The 26,322-nt window shown below is 48.6% G+C and overlaps 2 protein-coding genes and 1 long non-coding RNA gene across 26 annotated transcripts in view; 1 reads left to right on the plus strand and 2 right to left on the minus strand.

Annotated features, from left to right (window-relative positions):
- The window catches only part of ARHGEF9 (Cdc42 guanine nucleotide exchange factor 9), a 230,224-nt gene that overhangs the window by 115,977 nt on the left and 87,925 nt on the right, over positions 1 to 26,322 (minus strand). For 5 of the 24 annotated variants that reach the window (XM_074600230.1, XM_074600233.1, XM_074600228.1 and 2 more), the window contains exon 1: positions 8,030 to 8,170. The exons of 2 other annotated variants lie outside the window; for them this stretch is intronic. Coding sequence is in view for 14 of the 22 variants with exons in the window: in XM_074600222.1 (XP_074456323.1) it covers positions 3,944 to 3,973 (30 nt within the window). In the remaining 8 variants the exon portion in view is untranslated. Of the gene's footprint in view, positions 1 to 3,943; positions 4,006 to 5,656; positions 5,736 to 8,018; positions 9,062 to 22,850; positions 23,341 to 26,322 lie in introns of those variants that run through there. 17 more of the 24 variants (XM_074600225.1, XM_074600220.1, XM_074600213.1 and 14 more) reach the window with 9 other exon arrangements.
- Positions 7,389 to 15,335, plus strand: LOC141748330 (uncharacterized). The gene is made up of 3 exons (XR_012588968.1): positions 7,389 to 7,548; positions 10,060 to 10,294; positions 13,287 to 15,335. It is a non-coding gene; the product is annotated as an uncharacterized LOC141748330 (long non-coding RNA).
- LOC141748329 (uncharacterized) lies at positions 8,207 to 8,386 on the minus strand. The gene has a single exon (XM_074600234.1). The coding sequence runs from the start codon at positions 8,384 to 8,386 to the stop codon at positions 8,207 to 8,209; it is 180 nt and encodes a 59-aa protein (XP_074456335.1).

A 26,322-nucleotide genomic window follows, 5' to 3' on the forward strand; every position in this document is an offset into this window, starting at 1 on the left:
CTGCTGGGTATCGGATGAGGCATTCATCTACCCTGGACCAGAGGAGACTGAAAATCTATCCAGATGTCAACTCCTGATCACGAAATCAAGGCAGACGCTCTCCGCTGATGACAGCTGAGTTTCCTCGCCGCCCCGGCACGGCTGCCCCTGCTCGCAGTGGCTGGCAGGGGCGGGAGCTGCCCGTAAGGACACGGTGTCCCCGGCGAGCCCCCTCCTCGCTGAGAGTGAGATGCCTCCACCAAAGAAGAGACACAACCATCTTCCTTGCCCCGTCTCCTCCTCTTCCCTGGGCATTTCGCCAACAGCACCCTGTGCCCCCCCAGCCCTTCTCGAGGCTGTAAGGCACGGGTACGCGAAGCTGCCCCTGCCCCTCCTTACCTTACACATACCTACGGAGAGGGAATAGTCCGTCTCCTTCACCCCTCTATCAGGGATGTACACCCATAAACGCGTCCCTACATATGGGCACCATTCCTATTCTCTGTTTTAGGCATCCAGCTTTGCGTATGTACAGCGCTAGAGAAATAAAATTCTAATTTAATACCTAAAACTACATCAGAGACAACTGCCATTTAAAGGATGCTCCTTCTTGTTTTACAGAAACTTTACAGTGTTTCATCTGGATTCCAAGCATGTTCTGCAATTGTTAATTTTTAACTTATTTCTCACAGAACTTCACAAAAGACCAAACATCCAGCATGCCTAAAAGGCTTTTGAATAAACCCTAAAAACAAACATTAAAGACTGATCGCACTTTTCCAAGATTACACTAAAACTGATTGAAGCTCAACTAGATAAGGAGAGAGACTTGCATAAAATTAATCAGCACCTTATCAAGCCAGGAAGAAAGAATTTGAGATAACAAGCCTTCCCTAAATTTGGTATCGGAACAGAAACTTCAGTGCACAACCTATTAAGAAAACCTTGTCAGATAGGCTGAGTACAATACAGGAGAGCGAAAGCATCAGAAATAGCACGGGGAATGTGGTCCATAGAAATCCTTTGAAAAAAAACTGTTTTCAGATAATGCCAGCAAGAGCCTGATGCTTTTTTCCCAAATAGAACAATTTTACTTGACACAACTTTTCTACAGATATGCCCAGCAAGTTAGCCCACTGCTCATCGGGGTAAAAGGTTGATCCTGAGGGTATTTCTCTAAATTTATACTTGGGTAGCTGAGGCCATATTGCATTTTTTCAATTATAACAAACACCCCCTACACAGTTAGGATTTTTGCTACTTTCAAAATCCTCATAGTTCGGCTGATTCCTCCCCCGGCATCTTTTGAGTGCGAGCTGCAACCGCTCTCATAGCCAGGAGCTCTGAGCTCCCCGGAGCCGCTCACAGACCCAAGAACCGGCACCAGGAGAAGCTTAACCCTTTAGGAACACACTCTCGGGGCAAACATCGAGTATCGAGAGGGAACCAACGCGAACAAACCCGATCAGCGACACGCAGGGATGACTGAGTGAGGCTGAGTCGGCTCTCTGGCGGCACGGGGCACATCCAGGATGCTCAGGTGCACCCGTGCCTGCGCTGCAAACCCGGTGACAATTATCCTCATCCTTCCAAGCAGGACACGCTCCACAAAGGTCACCACGGGAGGCAGGCAGGGAAGAAGATCTGGGGACAGAGGCCACAGTCTTGAGCGGCAATAGGATAGTGGGGCATGTTGCTTTCCCCACCAGAAAGAAAGAGGGAAGGACCGCTCCATCCACAGTCCCCCACCAGCCCCACGGCAAAAACACAGCCCTCCCCGGGGCATGGCAGCCCCGCGGCACGGCAGCTTGGCTCGAGGAGGAAAGGCTGCTGGAGTACACAGCTGCCCGTGCTTGTGGTGGGGCAGTAGGACAATCTAATAACAACAAACCACCTAGAAATCAACTTTGGGTTCTATTAAAATAAAATATGAAATAAGGAGAAAAAAAAAGGGACAGGCTGGCAGGTCGGGCTGCCTTACCCGATGCCGTGGCAAGGGGGTGATGCCACCTATTGAGACCGCGTTACCTCTGTGGCCGTACCGCTGCCACGGCAGCGCTGCCTGCTCTCACCCGAGCACCCATGGGGGCTACGACTGCCTGCCCTGCAAGCCCCGGTCAGGTCCTAGAGGAAGGCAACGGGGCTAGAGAAACAGTTCATCCCTCCGAGACAAACAAGATCGCAGAGCAAAGCGGCTTGCAGTGTAGCCTCTGCTTTACTTCGCCAGAGAAGCTGCCTAAAATAGAAACACGATCGTTGCCAGCAGGCTATACGTTATGTTATACATGTCTCAGCTGATGCGAAAGAAGGGGCAGGCACTAAACCACATGGGACCTTCCACATGGGCACGGACAGACTTTTCTGCTTCTGGAGTCTGCTACACCGGGAACTCCGAAATCCCCTAAAAGAGATCCTCCACCAGACTGGCGGCAGCTCGCTCCCCAGCTCCCCAGCACAAGCCTGTCCCTCTGACACTTCCAAATGCCACGGTTCGGATAAAAACGTACCAGCCAGAAACCAAGCGGCATGCCCGCCCACCCGGCTTCGCTGAGGATTACGAGGAGGGAGCACAGCCCAGCGAGCAGAGCGACCGAGGGGCCCCCGAGCTTCACTACTAACCCCTACCCCACCACGCACAGTCCTCCAACCACCACGTGCCTCAGTTTCCCCGGCTCTGTGATGGGAGCAGGGGTAGTGCCCCACAGTAGCACACTCCTATGAAATTTTCTGTATCAATAAACCGGTTGGTGGAAATCCAAACCTAATTCTTTAAATATCTTCATGTGGGTGCTCCTTCCCTCCCCTAAGGCCCTCTTTAATTTGGGTGGTAAAACCTTCCGGCCTGACCAACACATTCATCAAGAGGAGAGCTCTGAGGACTTCTTGCCCTGAGCTCAGATGTCCTGGAGAACACGCCATCAGCGTGGTGTTTCCGACAATGCAGGAGTAAGACTCTACAGAAACTGGAAATAAGCAGTCGAGGCTGGTGGGGACAGCGGCGTTAGAGACAACCCGGCCATCTGGGGGCTCTTTCAGATTAAGACTCGTTTCCACTCAGGAAAGAAATTCGACCATAACCAATAAAAGAAAAAAAAAAAAATCATGGTTCCCCCAGCAGCTCTTCCTCCAGGAGTATCTATTTTTAGTGAGAAGCATAAATCACTACAGCTTGCCGTCTACAACAGTTCCACCAGACAAAATCCAGCTACGCAGAGCTGGGCCACCATGGGCACACACGTGTCGTCCACCCGTACCACCACAGCCCTGCCGCCTGCCCACAGCAACCACGCTTTGCAGCTACAGGACACTGCAGAAAGGGAAGACACAGGAGCCGACGGGTCTTGGCTACGCCTCGGTAACGGGCGATGTTTCTCTTCTACAACTGGGGAAGAGGAAGCAAGAACAAGGCGGCAAAGGAACATGCCCAAGGCCACACGATCAGTGGCAAAACCGGGACCCAGCAGAACTACCCTCTGTCACCGCTGTAACCGCTGAACAACCATCCTCTTCACAACTGGACAATTATTACATGATTATTAACATTAAGGACTTTTCTTCAAGCTTCCTAACTTCTGGTCATTGGAGAATCCGCACGTAAGAGACAAATCCCTGCATTTTTTCAAAATAGCTCACATAACATTTCACTGGGAGACACGCATTGAACACCATTATCACACCCAGTTGAGAAAGATACACATTGCGAATGCAAAATATAGAAACCTCCCCCCTCGTCATCGACACAGATGCATTACTAACAACATACAGCACATACAGGTACAACACAGGCATAATAAATACATACAGACATGCAAGCAAGCAAGCACTGTACACAAAGAGCGCCGGATCTCCCATCACAACCAGCATTCGTTAAATACAGAAACCAAAGAACGACACCAAAATGAAGTGAACAATACAGAAGAGGGGTTCTATCCACAAATTAAAACAAAACCAAACAAAAACTTACATGGATTTTTGGCAATTTTCCTTCAGACATTATACACAGCAGTTGGGCTGTGTACTGAATACCTGATCCAAAAAGAAATATAACCACATTATGCAAACAGATGGGGGCAGGAGTCAGGTGAACATGCAGCTCTTAACAACATTCATCTACGGGCTGAGAAAGCACCTCTGCATTCCCACAGAAGGGCTCGAATCTGGGCAGATCTTCATTCACTACAAAGCATAAGCAAGTGCTGTGCTGCTGCCATCCCGGGGGAAAATCCAAATGGCAGGACAGAAAAGAGCCATCACGTCAGAGACCTCTCGGCTGTCCCGTCCCCCTTTTAACTTGTCATGTGAGGTTTAAAACAGAGGTGGGAAATATCCGGGGGGGGGGAGAAGGAAGCCTTTAAAAAATGAAAGGGAGCCCTCACATTAGCCTTAAAGATAAAGCATTAAAATCACAGGGAAGGCAGGACTAGCGGGGATCATCCTGACACGCATGCTTTTGCTGAAGCATCGGGAGGGGGAGAAATGCACCCTTTCCCCGTGGCGAGAAGGGTGCCCGAATCTTTAAGCCGGCGGATTGCCGCTCAGGAGGAATGGACTTTTTATGGACTGTGTGAAACAGGGTTGCTATGATACAGTCAGAGGCATTTTCACGAATCCTGTGGCAAATAACATTGAATCCTGCTTAAGCAGACAAACAGCAAGGCAGGTCTCCCATCACCCAGCCTTAGCAAATACACAGGAGCAATCACGGAAAGAGATTTTATGCGTTATAAATATGCTATTTGCATACAAATGAATATTTTTTTCTTTGGGGCCGTATTTTCCAGAGGGTCAGTGCTTTGATTTATTTAAAGGAATGATCCCTCTTCCCCATCCCTGGGCTTGAGCATCCCCACAAACGTGAAGAACTCAACGTCCACAAACCGGGGGGGAGTTACGGGGCCAAACCACCCCCAGGAACCTGACCGCGACCAGCCACACGCGGGACCCGAATCGTCCCACGGAGCGTAGGGAGAAGGAACGCTCCACTACACGTAGAGATTTTACAGCGTGCAAATTACACCCCGAATTTTGCAAGCACTTACAAGTACAGCGGCTGTACTGCAAGCGACTAGGAACGCTGTTGCCCCAAAAAGCTGCTAATGCAGATTGTCATGGATGGAGGAGCTCCTGAAAAGTATGGCAAGACGGAGTTGTTTAACCGGCTAATCGCTCCTGCAAACCAGGCAGCTGGAGGCTCCACTGCGGGCTTGGAAAATGCAAAATCGCAGGTGCAAAACTACAAAAATGGGGTCGGGGCAGGTGGCTCAAGGCCTGTTTGAAAAAGTGGCTACTGAGGACTGGGGGTGGCAAACAGGGATCAAACTAAGCAAGCAAGAAACCCCAGCCCTTCCTCACTTTTTAGCCTTATTTCTCCTCTTTCCCCAAAAAAGCCCAGCGGGAAACCTGATATGACAAGAACGGCGTTGCCACAATAACAAAGTTTTCTGCTCCCGTCTTTCACGCTCATTGCTCTACATAAATAACCTGCCTTCTTTGATTCCACTAGCTTTTCAGATAATAAAGGGCGAGAAAGTTATAATAAAATGGCATTAATTCCCTCAAGCATGTTCCATGATGGAAAAAAACAAGCTCCCAGCGATCGATCCCCCGGTAGCCGAGCGTGCAGGACACCTTCACCCTCCCCATGCACCCGCCAGCCGCAGATCCCCCAGCAACACACGGTTCCTCCGGTGGAAGCCGAAGGGGCTCGCAGGAATCGGCAACGGGACACAGCAGCTCCCAACACATGCGATGACACACAGCGTGGCGTACACACACGCCTCCCAAATATCACCCGAGAAGTACAAGCTCCCGATCAAGGAATGCACTTTGCAGGCACTAGAAAACCATGTTAGGTCCCGAGCATTCCTCGTAGAAATCTTATTGCAAGGTAAACCTTCACGCCGGAGAGCCAACCTTGAGGAAAATAAACATTCAGACACAGTTTGCAGCCCATTTTTAACTCGCTGGTTTGTTTTGGTTTGGGTTTTTTTCTCATTTTTCCACCCTCACTTCTCCAAATCACTATGTCGCTTAAAACTGTTTCACTGAAAGGATTATTTTGGCTGCTGTTTGATTGATTCCCTTTCCATGGTGATCTTTGCTCATTTATTATATTTCCAGGAGACTCTGCAACCTATAAAACTAATGACAGATGAGAGCTAACAGGAAAATAAAGCAAATTTGAGCTGTTTAATGACCCAAACCATCCTCAGCATCAATTTTTTTTTAATTTTTTTTTTTTAAATAAAAAGAAGATTTACTCAGTCTCTTACGAAGTGAAGCTGATACCCCTTGCACAGAGAGCTACAAGTGAAGAGGGGGAACCAGAGCCAGCAGGCACCGGAGCATCTTCGCCGGGCTTGCATCACTGGGGCTTGGCTTTTCTACCCATTAGAACGGGCTAATGCCACTAAACACTTCTTGTCAGCTTTGGGGGCCGACTGGTACCACCCCAGGACTCGGGGAATTTTTTTTTCCTCTTTTATTTACAGCTAAAGCCACTTTAAAAGTGCCAAATTTGCAGCATTTAACTCAATTTCCAGTCATGCCACCAGCCGAAAAGAAATCGGCTCCGAAGCCCAGCAATGCATTTAACTTGCAGCAGACAGACTCTCCCGGGGAAATAACTAACGATACATCTCCGTCTGTAAGCTCCAGCTATGGCTTTACGAATCAGTTACATGATTTTTATTTTTTTTTTTCCCCCGATTAGTAGAGGACATCAGATAAACCAACAGACAGCTGGAATCAGCAGGAACTAGTTAAATTATCTAGGCAATATAATTCCAGTGAACGTTAGCAAGAGATGTAAACATTTTCAAACTAATTTTCTTTTGTTGTTTTGAGCAATTCTGATTTTTCTGGAGGGGAAAATAATAAATAAAAAAATCCTGAAGATTTCTAACAGAAACACAGTACAGAGAGATATTTTCAAGACGTTACTCTTTTCCGACATTCCCGTCATATTCTCTCTAAACTTCATGCACTGAGGCTCGAACCCCGCAGCCAGCTCCGCTTCCCAGCTGTAAACATTGCAATTTTGGTCCAGACATCTCTCAACAGAAGCACCTCTAAACTAGCGGACGCCTGTTCAGCGAGCCTATAATACACAACTTAGCACTTCATTTTCAAGAAAATCAATGTAAATAAAGTCACGCAAAACAACCCATCTCAAAATCTCATTATCCTTGAGGTGGGCAAAGATTTTTCTTACATACATTACCAAAAATTATATAGAGAGATATTCTCACGCACACACAACAAAGAAAAGAAAGCCAAAATAAAATTTCTAGAGAAATCAAAGCAAAACCCAACCCCTCTGGATCTGTTGCTTTAGCAAAGAAAAACAAAGCATGCATTCCCCTTTTTTCTCTTTGATCCCTCCTTCCCAATTTGCAGAGATATAAACCACATACAAACAGAAAAAAAGCCCAGCAGGTTATGTTTCGGTCCCTCTCGCATCTTTAAAGAAAGGAGCCAGCTACATCAGTGTGGACGTAGAATTTGGAGGCTTTTGGGCTGAATATTGAGAAATCAAGTCAGATCATCCAGGCAACACAGATAAATAAAGTAAGTAGAATTTTTCTCCTTTTTTCTTTTTTTTTTTGTGGCTGAATGTTATTTTAGCAAAGATTTCATCCTTTAATAGGATTTCTCATCCCGACCCCCACCCCCCCCTTAAAAATGTCCGGAGCTCGATTCGATTGCACACACCACCACCTCTCACCTGGCAGCTACACGGTTACTCTCACACACATCGCACATTAACTGCTTGCTAGAAATTTCACACAAAATGACTTCTTCGCAACTTGAGTCTCGATTTTAAAGGAAGCAAAATAACACAGCCAGTGCTTACCACAGAAAGAGATTTTCACTCTGCTTCTAACTCAATATGTATAGCTCTATCTCGCTAGCACAGAACGATATATGAATGGATTACTATTAGTTATCAACATTTAAAACCCAGGCAAAAGCAGCTACACTTACAGGCATACTTAAAAGACAAGACATGACAAAAGATTTAGGGAGAGATAATATACCAACGTCATACATATCACAGCGAGGCCATGTTGAAGCTCAACGCGTTTCCCCCCTCAGTAAGAAATCTCTCTCTCTCTCTTTCTCTCTCTCTCTCTCGCCTTTCTCTCTCTCTCTCTCTCGCTCTTGCTCTCTTGTTGAATTGCTAGTGGTAGTAGTAGCCCCCAACAGCTCAGGAGAAAAAATCCATTTAACGAGTGCCCAGGAAGAACATGAGTATGACATTCACAAGCAATAGCACCACAATCACTGCAAAAACGACCACCGTTTGAACATCCAAGGTCATGGTGCAATGCAGAACACTGTAGTGTTCAAGATGTGGGGCTGGTAGATTTGGAGAAGTCAACCTCTGCTCTGTAAGACTGTCCATACATCCACCATGCTAGAATAGAGGAGAAAACTGATCCTGGTTTTGGTTTTGTTCGTAATGCTTTGTGGTCTGCTTTGAGTTTATCCCCCTATCTGCTGTCTCTAGCTCACGCTGGAGCCCGCTAAGTGAAGCATCATCACAACCAGTGAGCACTTTAGATGCAAAATCCTTCCTTTAGGAAAAGAAAGCGTGCGCTGTCTGCAAGCTTCTCTCTCTCGTCCCCCCTCTCTCTCCCGGTCTCTCTCTTGCTGGCTGGCTTTGCTTTTTAATTCGTCAAGCCAGTGCAGATAAGAAGCCTGGGTGAGTGTGACAGCTCTGCAAGCTGCTGCGGCTGCATCTCTCGGTGCGAGGCGGACCCTTTCGCATACTAATCAGCTCCAGTGACCAGGCAGCGAAGGGATCCTGGCTGTCAGTCAAACGCAAAAGGAAGCGCTGGCTCCATAAATACGCGAGTCTTCCGCCCGCCGTGACGGGGAGCGCCGTGCAGGCATGTTTTCCCCCTCCCCACCTCGACTTTTGCGGCAGTTCGGGGAAAACAGAGCCGTGCAGGGGGGCTGGGAAGCCGGCGTCGCGGTCAGATGCCAACGCTGAGCTCCAGGAAGGCGTCTCCGGGCTTTCTGTGCAACGCAGATCCTGTTCCTCGCTGCCTTTGTACGGCGGGGACACGTCTGCCCCGTCTGTACCGCCTGCGCTAAGCTTCGGATGGAAAATATTAAACGCCAGCAAAAACCAGCCAGTGCTGCTAGGAGCCTGCTCAGACCAGGTAGGGGAGCAGGAGGAAGAGCGGGGAAGAAAAGCAGCCAAAATAACAAAAAGGCAACCCTTGCTAACTTGGAAATTCATTGTGAGCCATTAATGTGGGAATTTTGTAGGGGGAATCACTTTTTTAGCTGGGTACAATACTATGCACATCATCCCCTCGTATACCTATGGCATAGCCTTCTCCTCAGCGCTGCACTGGGTTTCTCCATGCTAAGAGCTAAATTGAATTCTGATTCTACAGATAGAGATGTATAAGAAGGGAGTGGGGGGGGAAGACAGGATGCAGGATCTTTACTCCTTCTACAGCAGCCAGAAAAGCTCATCCCCACATTAAATTCACAAACACACTCAGCATTTATGGTCCAGGTGCCAGTTGCTATCCCCAAACCTCAGTCTCAGATCCCACAACCAGCAGGTACCTTCGAGAGGCATCACACACACACATAAAAAGAGATGTGCTCAGCTGGAAAAAGCGAATGATTTTACAGGCAAAGACAAATATAGAAGTGTTGCCGATGCAGACGCATTACACACTAAAATGTGCATACAGGGGCGGATCATCAGCACCTTCCAGGAACCCGGCTCCTCAGAACACACCCAGGACATTCCCACACAGACACAAGGCCAACAGGCACCAAACAAGCACTTATTTTCTTCTCCAGTAGCAAACAACAAGAGTTCAGGAGGACTCTAATGTTTCAAACCTGAAGGGACAGGGCCTGGAGTTGGCTCACGCCAACGAGACGCAGCCTTTCGTCCCATCGCAGCGTCCTCCCAGGGCAGACAGTTTTTGTCACCAGGCCCTGGGGAAGGGACGGGTGGGATTATGCTCCTACCCCACCTTTCCATTCAAACCAATACTAAACCCAGCTCTTTACTGCAAGCCTTATTTTATTTTTCTTCCTTTGCAGTAGCCAGAGGGCTCCCTCAAAAGGAGCAGGCTTCTTCTATATCCGCCCCCAAACACCATCAAAGGAGAGACTGCGCTGGGTGGGCGAGGACGGAGCCTCCAAGCGCCCTCCCTCCTCGGCCCCCGCTGAGACCCGGCGGTTTGTGGAGACCGACGCTCATCCAACACACCGTCCTCCTCCTTTCTCACCAGCTTTGTAGCAAGCGTGGGCCGTGATGTGTTCGCAGGCGCGGAGGGTGGGTTGTGCTGAGCAGCGTTAGAAATAACGGTTTGGGTTAATCGGGGGGTTTCTTTTTCTCTTTTTTCTTTTGTGCTATAACTAAAAGCCAGAGGCTGACTCCAGCAACTGCTCTGTTCAAGCAGAGAAATTTCTCATTCAGGAGGACAGTGAAAGGTGATTTTTCACCTGCATGTTTACAAGAAGCTGCTTTAAACCTGCCCCAGGCAGGCAGCTCGGCAGCCCCACACGCGCCAGGCTGTGCCCAGGTGATGGATCTGCCTGACCACCAGCTTCCAGCCCTGCATTTCCCATCATTTTTAGAGTAGTCAGTCTGCCTGATGCAATTTTAGACTAATCGGAATAGGAAACATATAATAGATGTGGAGTATGTATTATTGTTACCATCCTTTCCCAAAACAATACAGGCAATTTTCCAAAGTCCAAGCCTGAACTCCCACAAACGTCCAGGAAATTCCAGTTTCAGCCTCAGTAATAACAGTGGCTGCTCCAAAACATACAACAGGCCCAAATTCAGAGGCACCTTTACAGCCCGTTAATCTTTTCCTCTGAAGTGCAGCGAGCACAGAGGAGCCCGGCTCTGAATGCCAGCCTCAGACGCAGCCTTTGTGCGGGACGCCCAGCGGAGATGCTCTACCTGGCGCCTGCAGACGCCTCCGCGGACACAGCTCGTCCCTCGCCTTGTCCTGCCCTGTTTGTGTCCTCTCAACGCCAGGAATGGGAAGCCACCGGCAGGGTTTCGCAGCAGACTCCTCTGTGCCTCTGCATATAGACATGGGGAGCAAAAATTGGGCAGGTAAAAGCAGCGGAGGCCTAAGAAATATCCAGAAAAAAAAAGGTGCAGCAGCCATCACACATGCTCAATAGCTACTTCCGTAGCTGAAAAAGAGGATTTCATGACGAGCGATGCGCCTGGCAGGTCTCAGGCAGTCGTTCTGCAGGAGCTGAGCCACTCAGAGCGCAGGGGTGGGCAGAGATTATAAATAGAGGCGATGCAGCCAGCCCCCGGCCTGTGAACCGCCCGCCAGCTGCAGGCAGGAGGTCCCCCACCACCCCGCTCCCCACGGCCAGCCTGTGCGTCACCAGCCGGCGGGGCGATGGCCACGGAGACCCCACCACCCCCGGGCTGGGGGGAGGCACCCCGTGATGCTGCAGCTCGGGAGGCTCCGGCCGCAGCATCCATCCTCCCCGGGTCACGCTCCAGAGCAAACACCCCAAAAGATGAGGCAGGGAAGCGCCCCACCGCGTACGGATACAAATACCGGGTTCAGGTGAATGCTGCGTGTGTAACAGCTACCAAGGGTGACCAGCACAAACAGATTTACCGCACAGAAGCTTCTATTTAAATTATATTCACGGTATTCCCAATAGTACTTGCTGCTTTATATAATTTCCCGTGCCTTATGCTTGCACTAAATGTTAATTCTACTATGAAAATGGATGATACTTTCTCTTAGAAGCCTTACTGAAAAACACCTACACATCAGGGGTTTATATAAAACCACCGCAAAGTTTAACTTCATGTAAAGCTTTCTGAAAAGTTTAACCTTCCGTATAGAGCTAAACTGAGGAACTAGAAGAAAAGATTTGTAATAGTTCTATAAAATAGCAGCTCCCCTTACAGCACAGCAGATGCCCTGACCTACAGTAGCTCTGAGGAGCACAATTTGTAATGCAAGATCCGCAATGGCTTCTGTATGAGAAAGCAGTTTTGAGCTTCCACCAGGGCTTCCACTAACACATCACACACATACAACTCTAGGTATACATATTTCTGTACATACACATAAATAAACAGATAAACTGTATTCTGGGCTCCTGAACAGCAGACAAATCAGAAGGGTCCGTGCAACACCATTAATTACAATACGGTAATTTTGAGGCAAACCTCTGAAGCAGATGATGCCAAGTCTTGATTCCTCATGTGCGTGATGGATTGGGCTCAGCCATGTGACCACGACTCCCTCCAATGGACGGCTCCAGCAATTAGCACAACCCACTACTTCCAGCTAAACAAACGCAGCTCTAACTCAGGAGCGAGCATTTATAATTGGAATGCGTAAAGGTTCTATATTCCGCTCCCACGGACAGGTACACAGTCGCGCCAGGAGCTGGGCGGACAGGCCAGGGGCGCGTGGCAGCACAGGGCTGCAGCTCCAGTCCCCCCTGCAGATTAACAGCCTCCACTGCAGCAATCTCTCGGACACGTAGAAGCATCTATGTTTTCCTAACGCATCAGCTCCATCTTCCATGAACCGCAAAAACCAAGCACTCAAACTCGTAACCTCAAGGCAGACCCAGTGAATTCTGTTCGTGTGTGGCTGAGCTCTGGGATAGGGCATGAGGACCCCAACTCTGCCAGGGCAGGGAAACCCACTCATCAGTTGGCCAAAGGAGATAAATCTTTTGGAAACTATTTAAATTAAAAAAAAAAAAAAAACTTTTTGGAAAGTTTCAAACAAATCCCAGGGTGGCTCGTGATTCTGTGTGGGATTAAAACTATGGTCCTGTTGGTCTGGACTGGATGAAACCCACGGCGTAGGGGAAAAGGGCTGCCAGCAATCGTCCATCCTGAACCCCTTTGGTTCCCTCTTTGAGCACAAGGCCCAGCTCAAACCTATATGGCACCATGAGAGAAGTTTAAACTTTTCATTTTAATTAGTACCGGCCCCAAAGAGGAACGATCAGCAACGGTACCCAGGGGTGTCAGGGCAGGAGATGTGCAACTGCTCTTCTGTTCCCAGTCTCCTCTGCTGGGCACTTACTGGCCACTGCCTGCGGCATCAGGCACCGATGTGGGATTTGAGTCACGGAGTCCATTAGAGATTATGAGAAGATGATCAAATCAATTGGGTTTTTTTCTAAACCTAGACCAGAATTAAAATCAGGGATTCAGAGATTAAAGGCCAGTGGGATTACGATTTGCTAAATTTCCAAAAAGGAGGATTTTCTTAAACTGAGAGTTGCCTCTTTCTCCTTTCTCTTCACAGTCAGTCTGACACAGAGTCCTCTTCTCCCATCCTTCGGCCAGAGGGGAGGCCCCAGCCTACGAGCTGCAAAGCTGCTGTAAAGGGCATATTTTACTCAAGAATCTCCACAATCTTGTATGTTTATGGACTGACTTCATAGGAAGCTTTGAAAATCCTCAAATGCCTAACATTCCTCACCCAAACTGAGGAGCATGCAAAATGGAGGAACATCTCTAAAGACTTGGACTCAGGGGGCTGATTTTGGCCGTTAAAAATAATCTTTCCAGGCACCCACTGCTCCTTGCCTGTCCGCTCCGTCCTTCAAACGCAAAGCTTCCTCACTGCCCACATGAACTTGGGACTGTCTTCCGGTAACTTCCTTTATTCCTTTCTTTTGTCCTTCTTCCTTTTCCTTGCTCTACACATCTCCCTCAGAAGCTCTTACTTCGCCTCACCCTCTGCCCCATCCCTCCCACCCCACGGCAGCTCAAGTGTCCTCTACCAGAGAGAAAAGAATACAGGTGGAGAAAAGAAAACAAAGTGGTGGGGTGGCTGGAACAAGCGCAGCTTCCTCCGGCATCTTCCACAATAACTGCACAAGACGCCTGAGCAAATTCACAGCACAGCCAGACGAGCAAATGATTCATTTACAGAATTAATATAGACTACAATTACAGAAAGACAAAGGGAAAAGAAGGAGAGGATAAGATGGTGATCTCAAAAGCTGGTGAGGCATAAATAGACTTCAGAGGAAGAACTGCATAAGGGAAGGCTGAGTTGAGAGCCTGCAAAGCAGTGAAATGGGAGAGAAGGTGGATGGGGAAGAGAGCAGAGTAACACCCATGAAGCAAGCTGCTCTTGTAGCAAGGCTGAGAGTGCTGGAAAGAGAATAAGTTACATTTTTAAGCCCACTTTTGCAATGTTTAGAGAACACAGGGCACTGCCGGAGGCTGAGTTTGCCACGCTGCTTAACCTGCATGGCCAACTGGACAAGAGCCATCATACAAAGCTCAGAGGCTATAGGGACAGAGCTGAGCATCTCTGGGTCGCTGCTCTAAGTATTCCACAAAAAAGAAAAACAAGAATTTCAGTGAAAGATGGGAAGCATCACATTGACCTCCACAGCTTGACCCTTGGTAGACGTACTGTATACAAAGACACAGAGCTCAGGCAAGCTGCAGCTGCTGAATTCTTTTCCATTCTTCACCAGTTCTAATTTTATCTCGGAAAACAAGTGATACACAATAGAATTATGTCCCCAGTGTAGAAATTGATTTATTTATAACCATTTCATTTAATACTAGCAGACAACAATCAAAGGTAGGCCAGAGAGGTTGGGATACACTTGTGCACCAGCCCTGGTTAACCACCCTCTTGAAAACTAACCGTGTTCCAGATGAACGGGTCTTAACCCCTTGAGCGAAGGGCAGTAGTGACATGTCAGATACCAGTCAGGGCTGGCCTTGGACCACATCTGGAGACCTCCATTAATCCCGGTTCCTTCTACAAACAGAACCAGCATCTCAGCAGATGGTGCTCTTTCCTCTGTCGAAGAATTCAAGCGCTTGCATGATGCTCTGAGGGGGGAAATAAAGCCAAAGCCTTGGCACTGTTGTCTTATAAGGTGTCCAGATGCTTCTTTCAGAGCACCCTGATCAGGTGCCATCTGCATCCTAGCATGGCTTAGCGCGTCCCTGCTAACACCCTGCCCTCGGCTGCTCTGCCGTGCCACGCGGACGCAACCGCAAAGCTCTGCCCCAGCAGTGGCTGCGCGACAACAAGGAGTGATGTGCTCATCTAAGCAGTTTTCATAGCTTTTGTAACACTGTACAAATCATGCCGAAATGGCACGGAGAACGAGCCTGTCTGGGGGGGTTCATTCCATTGTGTTTGTCTGGATTGCAGCGAGAACAACAAAACTTCTATTTTTAAGTTTATTTGAACTTAAAGCATTAAGGCAGACTAAAATCTCTTCCCCCTGGCAATCATGTTGCAAGTGCTTTCTCTTCTCCTTGCATCCGCTCCACACCCCAGCCTGTACCCTAGAAGCATCCTCAGACTCCCAATTTCAAAAAAGAAGAGAGAAAAAAAGAACTCTCAAATCCAGCAGAAATGAGATGTGGTAACACCAATTACCCTGGTCACAGAGACAGACTTCAGGGACTCAGAAAGTTCAGTTTAAAAGGACCCATCAAATTCAGATGTTCATTTTAACCTTACATAAGCTCTCTACTGCCTGAAAGAAAAGCTGGCCTAAAAGAATACGTAGACATTTACTTCTTAATTTCACTTCTCGGGCTTCTGGGCTTGCAGCTGAGCCTGGAAACAAGGTAAAAAAAGCAAAGCCCAAAATGCAGAAAAATCCAAGACAAGTCCCTTCCTTCCACTGCTCCCTCCAGGCACTCTTAGAGAACTCCAGGGCTTCTGCTCTCATTTCTGACAGTAAATGGCAGAGATCTTTACATCAACACATGCCTGGACAAAGGGGTAAGTGGAAAAAAAAAAAAAAATCCTCACCCACTAGAAACTGCCATATAAATCCAGGGTCAGCGTCCCCAGTGTGGTCCCTGAGAAATACAGCTGCACAGACCCAGAGAAGAGAAAGCTCTTCGCCGTGGAAAATCAAAGGGTGTATTTCAGCTTTGCCTCAATGCAGGAAGGTCCTTTGAAATCCAAATGCATCACGATTCCTATGCACTTATAAAAGCAAATCTAATAGAGAATTTTCATCTGCCTAAGCCTGCGGAGGTCCAGCAATTAGCAGTGCAAGAGTGAGACGCCGGGCAGAATAGAAACAGCGTGATCCATGATGCACATACTGAACAGCGATGCCAGAAACTATACAGAAGAAAAGGCAGAGAAAAAGAAGTTTTTGGTTCTGCTTTGTGCCTTTATTGACTGACCTTACAGAAAGTGTGGGTTTAACGAGCAGCTCTCCTGCACGAGGACTCTCCCCTCTCCGCTGAACGGACTATAATCAGCTCTGCTGACGGGCATGGCCAAACCAGGCACTGCTCCGCCGCACCACGAGAAATGCAAAGGCTTATGAATTTGAAAGTCCTGATGCCGTTCACTCCCCAGGAGTTATTATTCAACGTTTTACTGCTGCTCTGTCAGCCTGAGCTCACTCTGAGGGAAATACAGAATTATCTACCATGTATATATCAGGAAAGCAGAGCCCGGGCACAGTCCCATGACTTACTGAGAGCCACGGCACAACGCGGTGGCAGATGGGAGCAGAAGCCCCGGCTCTGCTTCGTGCAAGAGGGACGAGGGTGGAAAGAAATCGCCTGGTGCTCCTTGCAGCCCCCCTGGTACTCCTTCTCCAACACTCTTTGGCTTTGGCTTCCCCGGATTTCTCCTTGTCAAGATATTGAGTAAAGAAAAAACCATCTTATTAAGGAGCTGACCCATGGGTCTCATGTTCTTCACACAAATTAACCTAGAGAATTAGATGTATTTCATATAAATCATTTTCTCCCCCTCTCTCTGCCTGCCAAAAAAAAGGAAAAGGAACAGCCTATTGAATCTGGCACTCTTTTAATGAAGAAAACGATGCAAGGCAACCTAATGAAGTAGGAATTCCAGCTGGATATCAGTAGATGTATGAATAGAACATAAACCACTCATTTTTATCAGCAATAATATCAGCATTAAAAAGGAAAAAGAAGTTTATAGCTTTTTTTTCTTTTTTTTCTTTCTCCAAATGAGGCAAATGAATGCCAAGAGGCTTTCATTTCCTATTCCACCCCGGCTCAGCGGGTCGCTTGCAGGGAGAGCCGGCGCAGGCTGCGTCCCCGTCTGACGCCACACAAGAGCCTTGCAGGGGCGCCCAGCGCTGCCCTCCTGCTGGCTGCTCCCGACAACCTGCCACTGCAGCGAGCCAAAGGGACACTCGCTGTGCGGGATCACACGGGTAAATCCACTCCCTGAAGGACACGGGTTAAACACAACGGGCGCAGAAAAGAACCTGTGTTGCGCTGGCTTCTTCAAGAAGCACAAATTGCACTTTTGCATCATTGAGCAGCAGCACCAACATGGAGACGCACCGGGATAGAGCCGAGGTTCACTGCGCTACCCGAAACACGGCATCGCTTGAGCTCTGAGCGTCTCAGTCTGCAACCTGAAAACAGCTACAGCAGGGAAGGTGCGGTGTAATTTACTGCATGCCCAACATTACCTTGGGTTAAATCCAATGCATTCTGCAGCGTGGCAGAGCTGGGGAGGCAGAAGTTGGGAACCCCTCTGACCAGAGCGCTTGTGCACATGAATACACCTCTGGGCTCAGCGGGAGTCCTCCAGAGCTCCGGACCAGCAACTGGACTTGCTCTACTCCTCCTGCTAGACCAAGTTAGAGATTTCACAGCCTGAAACTGGCTCCCAGATCCAACACTCCTGCCATTCTCTAACAATCACCATCTTTCCTTTCCCTGCCCACATTACATAATAGGCAACTTTATTTATTTTTTTTTTTCATAACAATAGAAACTATCGGAGACTGAGATAACTTGATGAATTTTTCCTATTATCTAAGAGCTTAGTCACTCAGGGAATTAGTCATGTTCAAAATAACAGCCACGCTCAAAGAGATTCAGAGCAACCGTTCTGGAGCAGAAGCCGCTAATGTCATAAACACATTAAGATGTTAGCTTGAAGCATTTCAGAGATTTTTCATGAAGTGTTTAAAAAAAGAAAAACCCTTTGACTAGATACAAGGAAATCAGGTTCTTAGCAGTTAAAAAACCACCACGGTTTACAAAGCCTGCTGTGCTCAAACACCGAAACCCTGAACACAGGAGGGACAGATGGATGGTGTGACCACACGGTGCGCGTGGTTTCCCAGTGAGTGCATCTTGCTCGATGATCTACGAAATATCTTCTTTTTTCTACGGCACCCTCCAAGCAATGGTCTCAAAGGGTTTTCCAGACATCCCCGATGAATAATCAGGACATATCTCATGAGACAGAGAAGGTATCAGCATGTCCGTTACCCAGCAGGGAGGAACGGGGGCACGGAGCCATGGTTTGCAGGTGGGACTAGAGCCAGGCCTCCTCCTAGCCACTCCTGGGGCTGACACAAGGGCAATCGTCAGCATACATCGGGTATTTATCCAAATATTTTTATTTACCATAACATCAACTCTGTCTTAACCTGGACAAGTTTTGCGTACTCTTATAGCGACGCTAACAGGAGGCTATAATTGAAAGATTAAAGAAGGCCCAAACTGAGAGTGAAATGGAAAACAGAGCAAAAACTATGTGGGTGAGAAAAATCCCACAAAGAAATGCATTTGGTGGGACTGACGTAAGGCTTTGGGAGCTCTGTGGCATTGCAGCACACACACAATTCTCCAGGGCCTCCAGAGCTCATTCAACCCAAGTACCACCCTCCGGTGACAACAGATCCCAGGATGAACAGGAACAAACCTGCAATCGGCCACTCTTTGGTGGAGAAAGGTCATCCTTGAGGAGGCTGCAGGGTACAGGGACAACGGACCGAACCGCATCCTCTGCGGGACACCCAAACCGTTCCGCAGGTCACTGCGGCTTCCCCGGGCGCTCCCTCAGCCGAGCCGAGAGCTCTCTGTTCCCTTTCATCTCTGGGTGCTCTGGGCCTCTTAAGTCCCATTTATCCCTAATGCCTGGATACCGTAAGATCCTTTTTCCATCCTATCCTGGCCTGGCTTCTCCCCACCAACTCCACTTTCTTATCCGAACGTTCAAAAATGAAAATCAGACCAAAACTGCTTTCTCCCACTTCTCTCTTTCTGACTTCACATTGAGCTTTTTAGGATTATGGAGTGCAAAGAGTCTTTGTGCTTTAAATATCCCAGATATTTAGATTTAAATATCCCAGATTTGCAGACTGACAAGTGCAGTAAGGAAAAACGTAATAAAGTTTTCTGGCTGCTAAACTGGCTCATGAACATCTCCACCACTTGCAGTATTTGGCCCTTGTATTCACTGAATTCCTGTTCAACATGTTTGAAGTTGTGATGATTTACAACAGTTTACTTTTTGTTTACGACAGCAATGTGAAATATCAACAGATTGATGCTAAATGTTTGAACAACAGGCACTGGAAAAACGTGGCTATGTATGCCTGTAAGGAAAAAAAAAAAAAAAGACAAGACGGGGACTGTATCTCTTGAAGCTAATGGCTGCGCTCACTCTGACTGGCACAGGCACAACATAAAGCCCAGAGTTAGACCCGCTGTGAGGAAATACCAAGGAAGATGCAGGCTCGTCTTTCCTGTAAGACAGCCAAAGGCTTGGGGAAAAACTCTGCCCTTGTCGAGTAAAAAGCTATTCCAGAAAAGGCTGGTTTATGGCATGATTTAAATCAACTCGTTTGATTATCGTGCCGGATCAATATTCTCTGTGAAGAACGCCTCACCAAATACTCATCGTACTCACAATGCCCATCAGATGCGTAGATTTGTTCTCATCACTACCAATGACAATTAGTTTCATCTTTCTGGGTTAGAAATGATACTAGCAGAGTTTAGCAACTTAGTACCAATGAAGCATGTAAAATACCCTCATGGGATGCGAGCATAATTGGCAAAAGATTAATTGTTTAAAAAACAGAAAGCAGCACATGCAAAGGAGAAGAAAAAGCAGCCACGACAGCTTAATATTATGGAATAATAGCTAGGTTTAAGGGGCTGATTTAGAAATAAAGAGCCACCTGCCGTGAGAACAAAAGGTACTATCACTTGTACCTGATGAGTGACATGCTGCCATGAGATGACTAACGCTGAAAGGGAGCGGGTCTGATTCTTTAACCCAACCCAGTGCTGAGACTGATGGAAAACAGTACTTTCAATAAATCATCGCTGTGCAGAACTTCTGAGAAATCAGCCTAAAATCCAGGTTTAGTCCAATGTGCCTGAGCAGAACAAAGTCCAGGGATGCTATCCAAAATAAATTTCTGTTCCTGTTCTTTAGTAGATACACAGAAAATAATATCAGAGTAAAAAAAGACAGGTGAAAATCCGTAAGAGAGGCTCAGTGCTGATGAAAAGTGGTCCGGTGCTGCTCTAGATGAAAGGCTCAGGTTCTTCACCGTATGGGAAGCAGCCTAATGTGCGTGAACGGATCAGCCAACCCTCGCTCAGGAGTAAACTGAGCCATTTTATATTTCTGTAGCACATTTTTGCCAGTAGACCGGGATGATAATGTTCACACTGACAGGCTGAAACGCAACTACTCCTGGTGTGGAATAACTCATTTGTTTACCAGAGTTACACCAATACGATCCACCATTCTAAGTGCTAAAAATTAAAGCAACTTACCAATGGGGACAACAGGCAAAATCTGCATTAAATGGAATACAGCTATCTGCGTTGGCATTGGGCCAGGACATCTGGATCAATACGCCTTGTCTTGCAAAAGGAGAGCAGAATTTGTACGGACCAAGCGTCACCAGGACCCTGGCTTCGCGGCACGGCCATAAGAGCGTTCCCAGTAGCCCAGTGCTTCCAAGCGCAGGAGCACTGTTTGCCCATCAAATCCCGGGGACCGCAGCCACCCGTCCCTGGGGAACCAGGCTCCTCGCCCGCAAGAGACTGCAAAGATCTCTGCGGGATTGATCTTATTTGGTTCAGTTTTACTTTGTTGGTTTGTAATCATTTTTTACCGTATTTTCAGACAACCTAGAGATACATCTGGAGTATCTTCCTATACTGCCGAGGTGGTAAACTGCTGTATACAGTACGGAAACCACAGCCCTCTCTTTCATTTTTCCCTTATTAGAAGGAGCAATATTGGGAAATTCCTGGGTAAAAGCCGCTTCAAAATCAATCACTGGAGTTTCACTTTCCCCCCAGAATATTTTAAATTACAGGCTATTCAGCAACCACTATAATTTCTCTCTGAGAGAAGGCAAAGATTAGACTAATCAGAACAAAATAACGAAGTCTCCCTTATTGCCAGCAGCAAGAAAGGAGGCTGGAAAGATAAGAGGGCGAGGAAGTGTCAAGTCTTGCGCTATGTCAATTAGACAAGCAGTTCACCCTGCACCACATCCCCTCCCCACCCGCGCTCAGCAGTCACCCGGGAGGAAAGGAAAAAGGATGAGAGCGCCACATCCAGCTTTCCATCACCACTTTTCTTTCAGCGTGGTAATCTCTGAAAATGTAAATTGGCAAAGGGGTGAAAGGCGATTTGTGTTGCTTAGACACCAGCGGAGAGGGGAAAAGTGCTCCGCCGGCGTGCGTGCGGGGAGGTGTGGGGACAGGGTGTCGGAGGGGAAGGAAAACCTGGATGCTCAGAGGGTGGGAGGAGGCAGCAAAACCCCCAAACTGTTGCTGGGTGGTAGACAAGCCTTAAATAGGACCCTAAATAAATTTGCTATCTGCTGCAGGCTGCTGTCTACACCCTCCCATTATGCTTCCAGCACTGGCTCCAGAGTCATTCAGAAGCATAAACCGTTAAGCTCCTGTTAATCTAAGTATCATAGAGGGGACGGAGGGCAGGCGCAAGCTGCATGGGGCGGCACGGAGCTGGTGGCTGGGCATCAGGAGAGAACGGGCAGTGATTTCTGCCCTGGCTCCAAAATCACCCCCGCTGCCAGTAACATCTGCCGAGTGCCCCCAACAGAGCCGAAACGCAGGGGCTGAGCCAGGTGACGCCAGCGGCCCGATGCTGCCAGCCACCCGGAGCAGGTCCGTGCCACGGGACCAGCCCGTAGGGATGCCCCGAGGCTCCCCGCAGGATGGAAAATGCCCAGGGAAGGGCAAAACAAAAGCGCCCTGCAAAACCCAGCCCGGCACAGAGAGGGGAAAGCAGAGGGAAATGCCGTTGCAAAGCAAAGCCGTGAGAGGAGGGAGAGCTGGGGAGGAGGAGATCTCAATAACAACCGCATCTCTTCACGGGGAAGTTTCTGAATGAGAAACGGGATCCCTTGCCGAGATGGAGGAACTTCCCCGGTTTCCCTCCTGGCAGATACAGCCCCTCCGAGCTCTACTCCAGGCACACTGAGGGCATCTGCAAACTGGCAGTATTTTATTTTTTTTAATAAAAGCAGAGCTGTCACTGTTTAAACTGCTTTGCTGAAGCCTCTCCACTTCAGAGGAGTGTTTTACAGTCTGATGCAAGCAAAGGCAGGGACGCTTTGGCAGCAAATTCGGGCTCCCCCCGCACCGCAACTCATCATCCACAGAAGGGGCAGATCTGACAGGTCCCAGCGGCGGTAGCGCTGCCGCCAGCAGCATCCCCGTTCCGCTGCTCCTCTCCCAGTCCTCTCCCCCAGCTGGTACACCACACACCCCACATGCCAGCTCCTGGAAAATCCTTTGCTTTCCCCCACAAAGCCCCCAGTTCACCCTCCCGAAACCCACCTCCCCAGCCCCTGCCAAGCGCCGCTCCCCCCCTCCCACGCCCCAACGCATGCACACCCTCCTTCCTTCCTTTAAATTTCTTCTTTTGCTCAGGAGGTTGGGAATGCAGAGTCCATAAAATGGCTACAGAGTGATCAATGGTTTCAAGGACAGGGAGTAAAGGAGGAGTCAGGAGATAGGATGGAGGCTCATTTCCCCGTCAAAGTACTGCAATAAGAGGAAAAGAGAAAGACATAGCTACCTGAACTCACCATTCCTGATCCATCCCTTAGCCACTGCATCTTGCTTCTGATGATGTCCTTATTATCAGGGAGGGGAAAAAAAAAAAAAAAATCCCTACTGCCTGGCGAGAGCTGGCAGGAGAAAAAAAGAAGCCCCCCACCCCCACCCTAGCCTGGAGCTTTCACTCCGACATCCCTCAGCCCGGCAATCCCGTGCCTGTCAAGAGCACGTTATTAGCAGCCTCCTCACTACCTGGGATTGTAGTTATTTATTTCAGTCAGAGTGAGGGATTTGAGGGGAGGGGGATGTCCTTTTTTTTTTTTTTTTTTCCCCTTGCCGTGCTTTGAAGCTCTGCAGGAGGGGAGGGGAGAGAGGGGGCACCTATGAGAACTTGTGGAGGGTCCCTGCAGGCGCTCAGCACCCCTGCCCTCCTGCCACCCTCGCCCCCGCTGCTACGGGAGTCCCAGAGCTGCAGAGCCAGCACATGCCTCCATGCTCAGCAAGGGGCTGGGGATTTTGCTGATGTTTGAAGGGCAGTAAGTTCTCGCTCTGCTCTCCGCATGCAGGATAAGTCCCCTTCCCAATGAAACAAAACCTCCCAGCCCGGAAAAGCGCTGCACCTGCCCCAGGTTATCCTCCCCGCGGCACCCACACCCTGCTCCCCACTAAAGGTCTTAATCCCCTGCCCGCTCCCCTTGCTTTTTCCTGACTTTCTGGTCAGAACGAGGAAAACGACAGCCCCCCACCCAATTAGAAAAGACAAGACACTCATTAAGCGTTCATCATCAATACAGCCACCCACCGCGCCGGGGTAGATGAGCTCAGTCTGTCTGGCGCTGGTTAGAAGAGGCGGTGATAGCATATGGGATGTGCACAGCCAGCTGGAAACAGGACTGAATCCTCCCGATTCCTCCATCTGGGACACGTATGTCGACATGGTTCTCCCCATTTTACGGAGGAGATGTGGAGATCAGAAGGGAGTTGGCCAAGGCCGTCCAAAGAGGCTGTTGCACTGCCGCCGCAGCCCTCTGCCATCCTCCTGGAGCTGAGTGCCCGCAGGAAGGGGCAGCCTGCCGCAAGGACTGACGCACACCTGAACGCAGCCAAAATACCCCACCAAGAGTCCCGATACCTCCTCTTTGGCAGCTGATGAAGTCTGCAACTAGCTTCAGAGGCAGGAGAGGGCAGATACAAACCGTGGAGACAACGTAGGAAACAGAAGGTAGGTATGTTGTAGGTACAGAATGTAGGTACAGAAGCCCACAGCCAGGACATACCTGCACTGGGTATACTGGCTCCATATACAGGATATACTGCAAAACCTGTAGAGAAGCCATAATCTCCTCTATTACGTTTGTAAAGGATTTAAAGCTTGTGTTTGAGTGGGGGTTTTTTTCATGCGCTCCTGCCTCAAGGGCAGAAGGGCATTTGAATCTCCTGCTCCTGACCTCGGGAAGAGGCAACATTTTTCCTGCAGCTGGAGAATTTAAGTCAGGAAACAACAGGCAGCTCCTCGTGACTGCCACTTTCTGCTAGTCCTGCGCCATTCAGCAGGATGCGCGAGGGAGCAGAGCCTAGGTGCCTTCATTTATTTATTCAAATAGGACAGAAGAAAAGTACAGGCAAGAGCAAAGGGATGCTGCCCGGCATCCATGCATTGCTTGGGCCCCACACAGCCTGCTCTAGTTATATCAAGCCATATTCCATCACTTTTTATACAGGCACTGACAGCCATCATTATTCCTAGAGATGGCTGACAAAAGAAAAGAGTCAGGAGACAAACACTTGTAGACATCCAGACTTGGGAATTCTGCCTAAGTTTCCTATGTTAAGTGACAGAAACCCCAGGTAAGCTTTTTACATCCAAAGGAGGACTCTGGTCTGAAAATTCCATCTCTGAAACCCATTCCGGAACGTACATGTTGCCAATCTGGGGCTGCTCCTCATCTTCCTCCTCAGGGAAAGCCCGATCTCCCACCGCAAGTGATGGCCACGTCTTTGTGCAGCCCTGGTTTTCACAGAACTCGCAGGTACATCATCTGTTTGGGATGTCAGTCAGACCCACTGCAACTTTCCCACCTAATTCAAAAGCTGTAGGGGTTGGGGAGAGCTGGGACAGAAGAACTGACAGACAGACAGATGTCCTGAATGCACGGGCATTGTCTCCTTCAGAAAACTGGATTAAAAATAAAAGCAATGATCAGGTTATCTGTAGTTAAAGAGTAAACATTTTTTCTACAAGGAAGTATTAAATGAGAGATCTGCATTATCGTCAAGCACGCACACAAATAATACAAGAAAGACCCTCATAAGCACAAGATCATCTTTAAAACACCCACTGTGTTATCCCAGTAACTCCAGTAACTTCAGTCAAAGCTACACCCATCTTAACCTTGGCAGTGCCAATGGAGGGAGTTGTCTGGCACATCCCACCCCGTTGCTCTAATTGGTAAAGTGGGTCTGGAGGAGGAGGACAATTTTTGTTGAGGCTTGTTATGCGCACGCAGAAATTACACCAACTTCTCTCCTCCTGCCATCAGCTGTTGACTAGGCCTGTCAATAAGGCTAATATTCCACTGTTTCACTTCCTATCCCTTGTTTATGCTAAGCTGATTTCAGAAGCAAACCAAAGGCTGCCAGGTTAATTCTTGCTCCCTGCAAAGGTGACAAAAGGCAACAAGGACCAGAGATTAGCCAAATCCCTGAAGCGGCATCAGTCTGCACGCAAATCCAATCTTGCCCAGATCAGTGGGGCAGCGATTCTCTCTGGCACACGCAATCTCCGAAAGAACCCAGCTGCGCTCCCCTGCCAAGAATCTGCACCTCTGTTGCCTCACTCTCTGTGCAAAGTGTTTTGCAGGCAGCCAGCAGGCAGGGGACCAAACCCAGAGCCCCTGCCAGAGCCACCCGCAACTTCTCCACTGGAGCAACCCCAAAGTACCTGCATTTCAGGAACAGGCAGCACACCTTGGCTCCTCTGCCAGGCATTCGAAAGGGGATGTTGCAACCGAGCACCCAGGAATGCACGTGGGCAGCCCTTCCAGCACGCACCGGACGTGCCGTGTTCCAAACGACCCCTCAGAGCTGCGAGTCACAGGGAGCGCTATGGAGTAGCGCTATGGGCACTGCACTGGTAGGAAAATCCACGTCACCCAAGAGGAAAGAGAGACAACTTTCAGTCTGCAGTATCTGGGCACAGAGTTTGCACTGCAGGCTCCTGCCCTGTGACTGAGCTTACAAAAAATGGGATTTCTACTACCAAAGATAGCGAATAATTCAATATTGCTTGACATAATTCAAGGAAGTCCCTCTATTTCCAGAAAGGCACTGAAGACATAAGTAACAGAAGAAGGTCCTTTTAGCTATGCCTTCCCCACCGCTCCACTGGCCATGGAAGGTGGGGATGCGTCACAGCCGCACCATCAGCGTCTCTGGGATTCTTCTGCAGAGGTTCCCAAGAGCTGGAGGTGTGGCAGCGCTGCCGCGGAGTC

Source organism: Larus michahellis, chromosome 9 (genome assembly GCF_964199755.1).
Source record: "Larus michahellis chromosome 9, bLarMic1.1, whole genome shotgun sequence".
NCBI lineage: Eukaryota > Metazoa > Chordata > Aves > Charadriiformes > Laridae > Larus > Larus michahellis.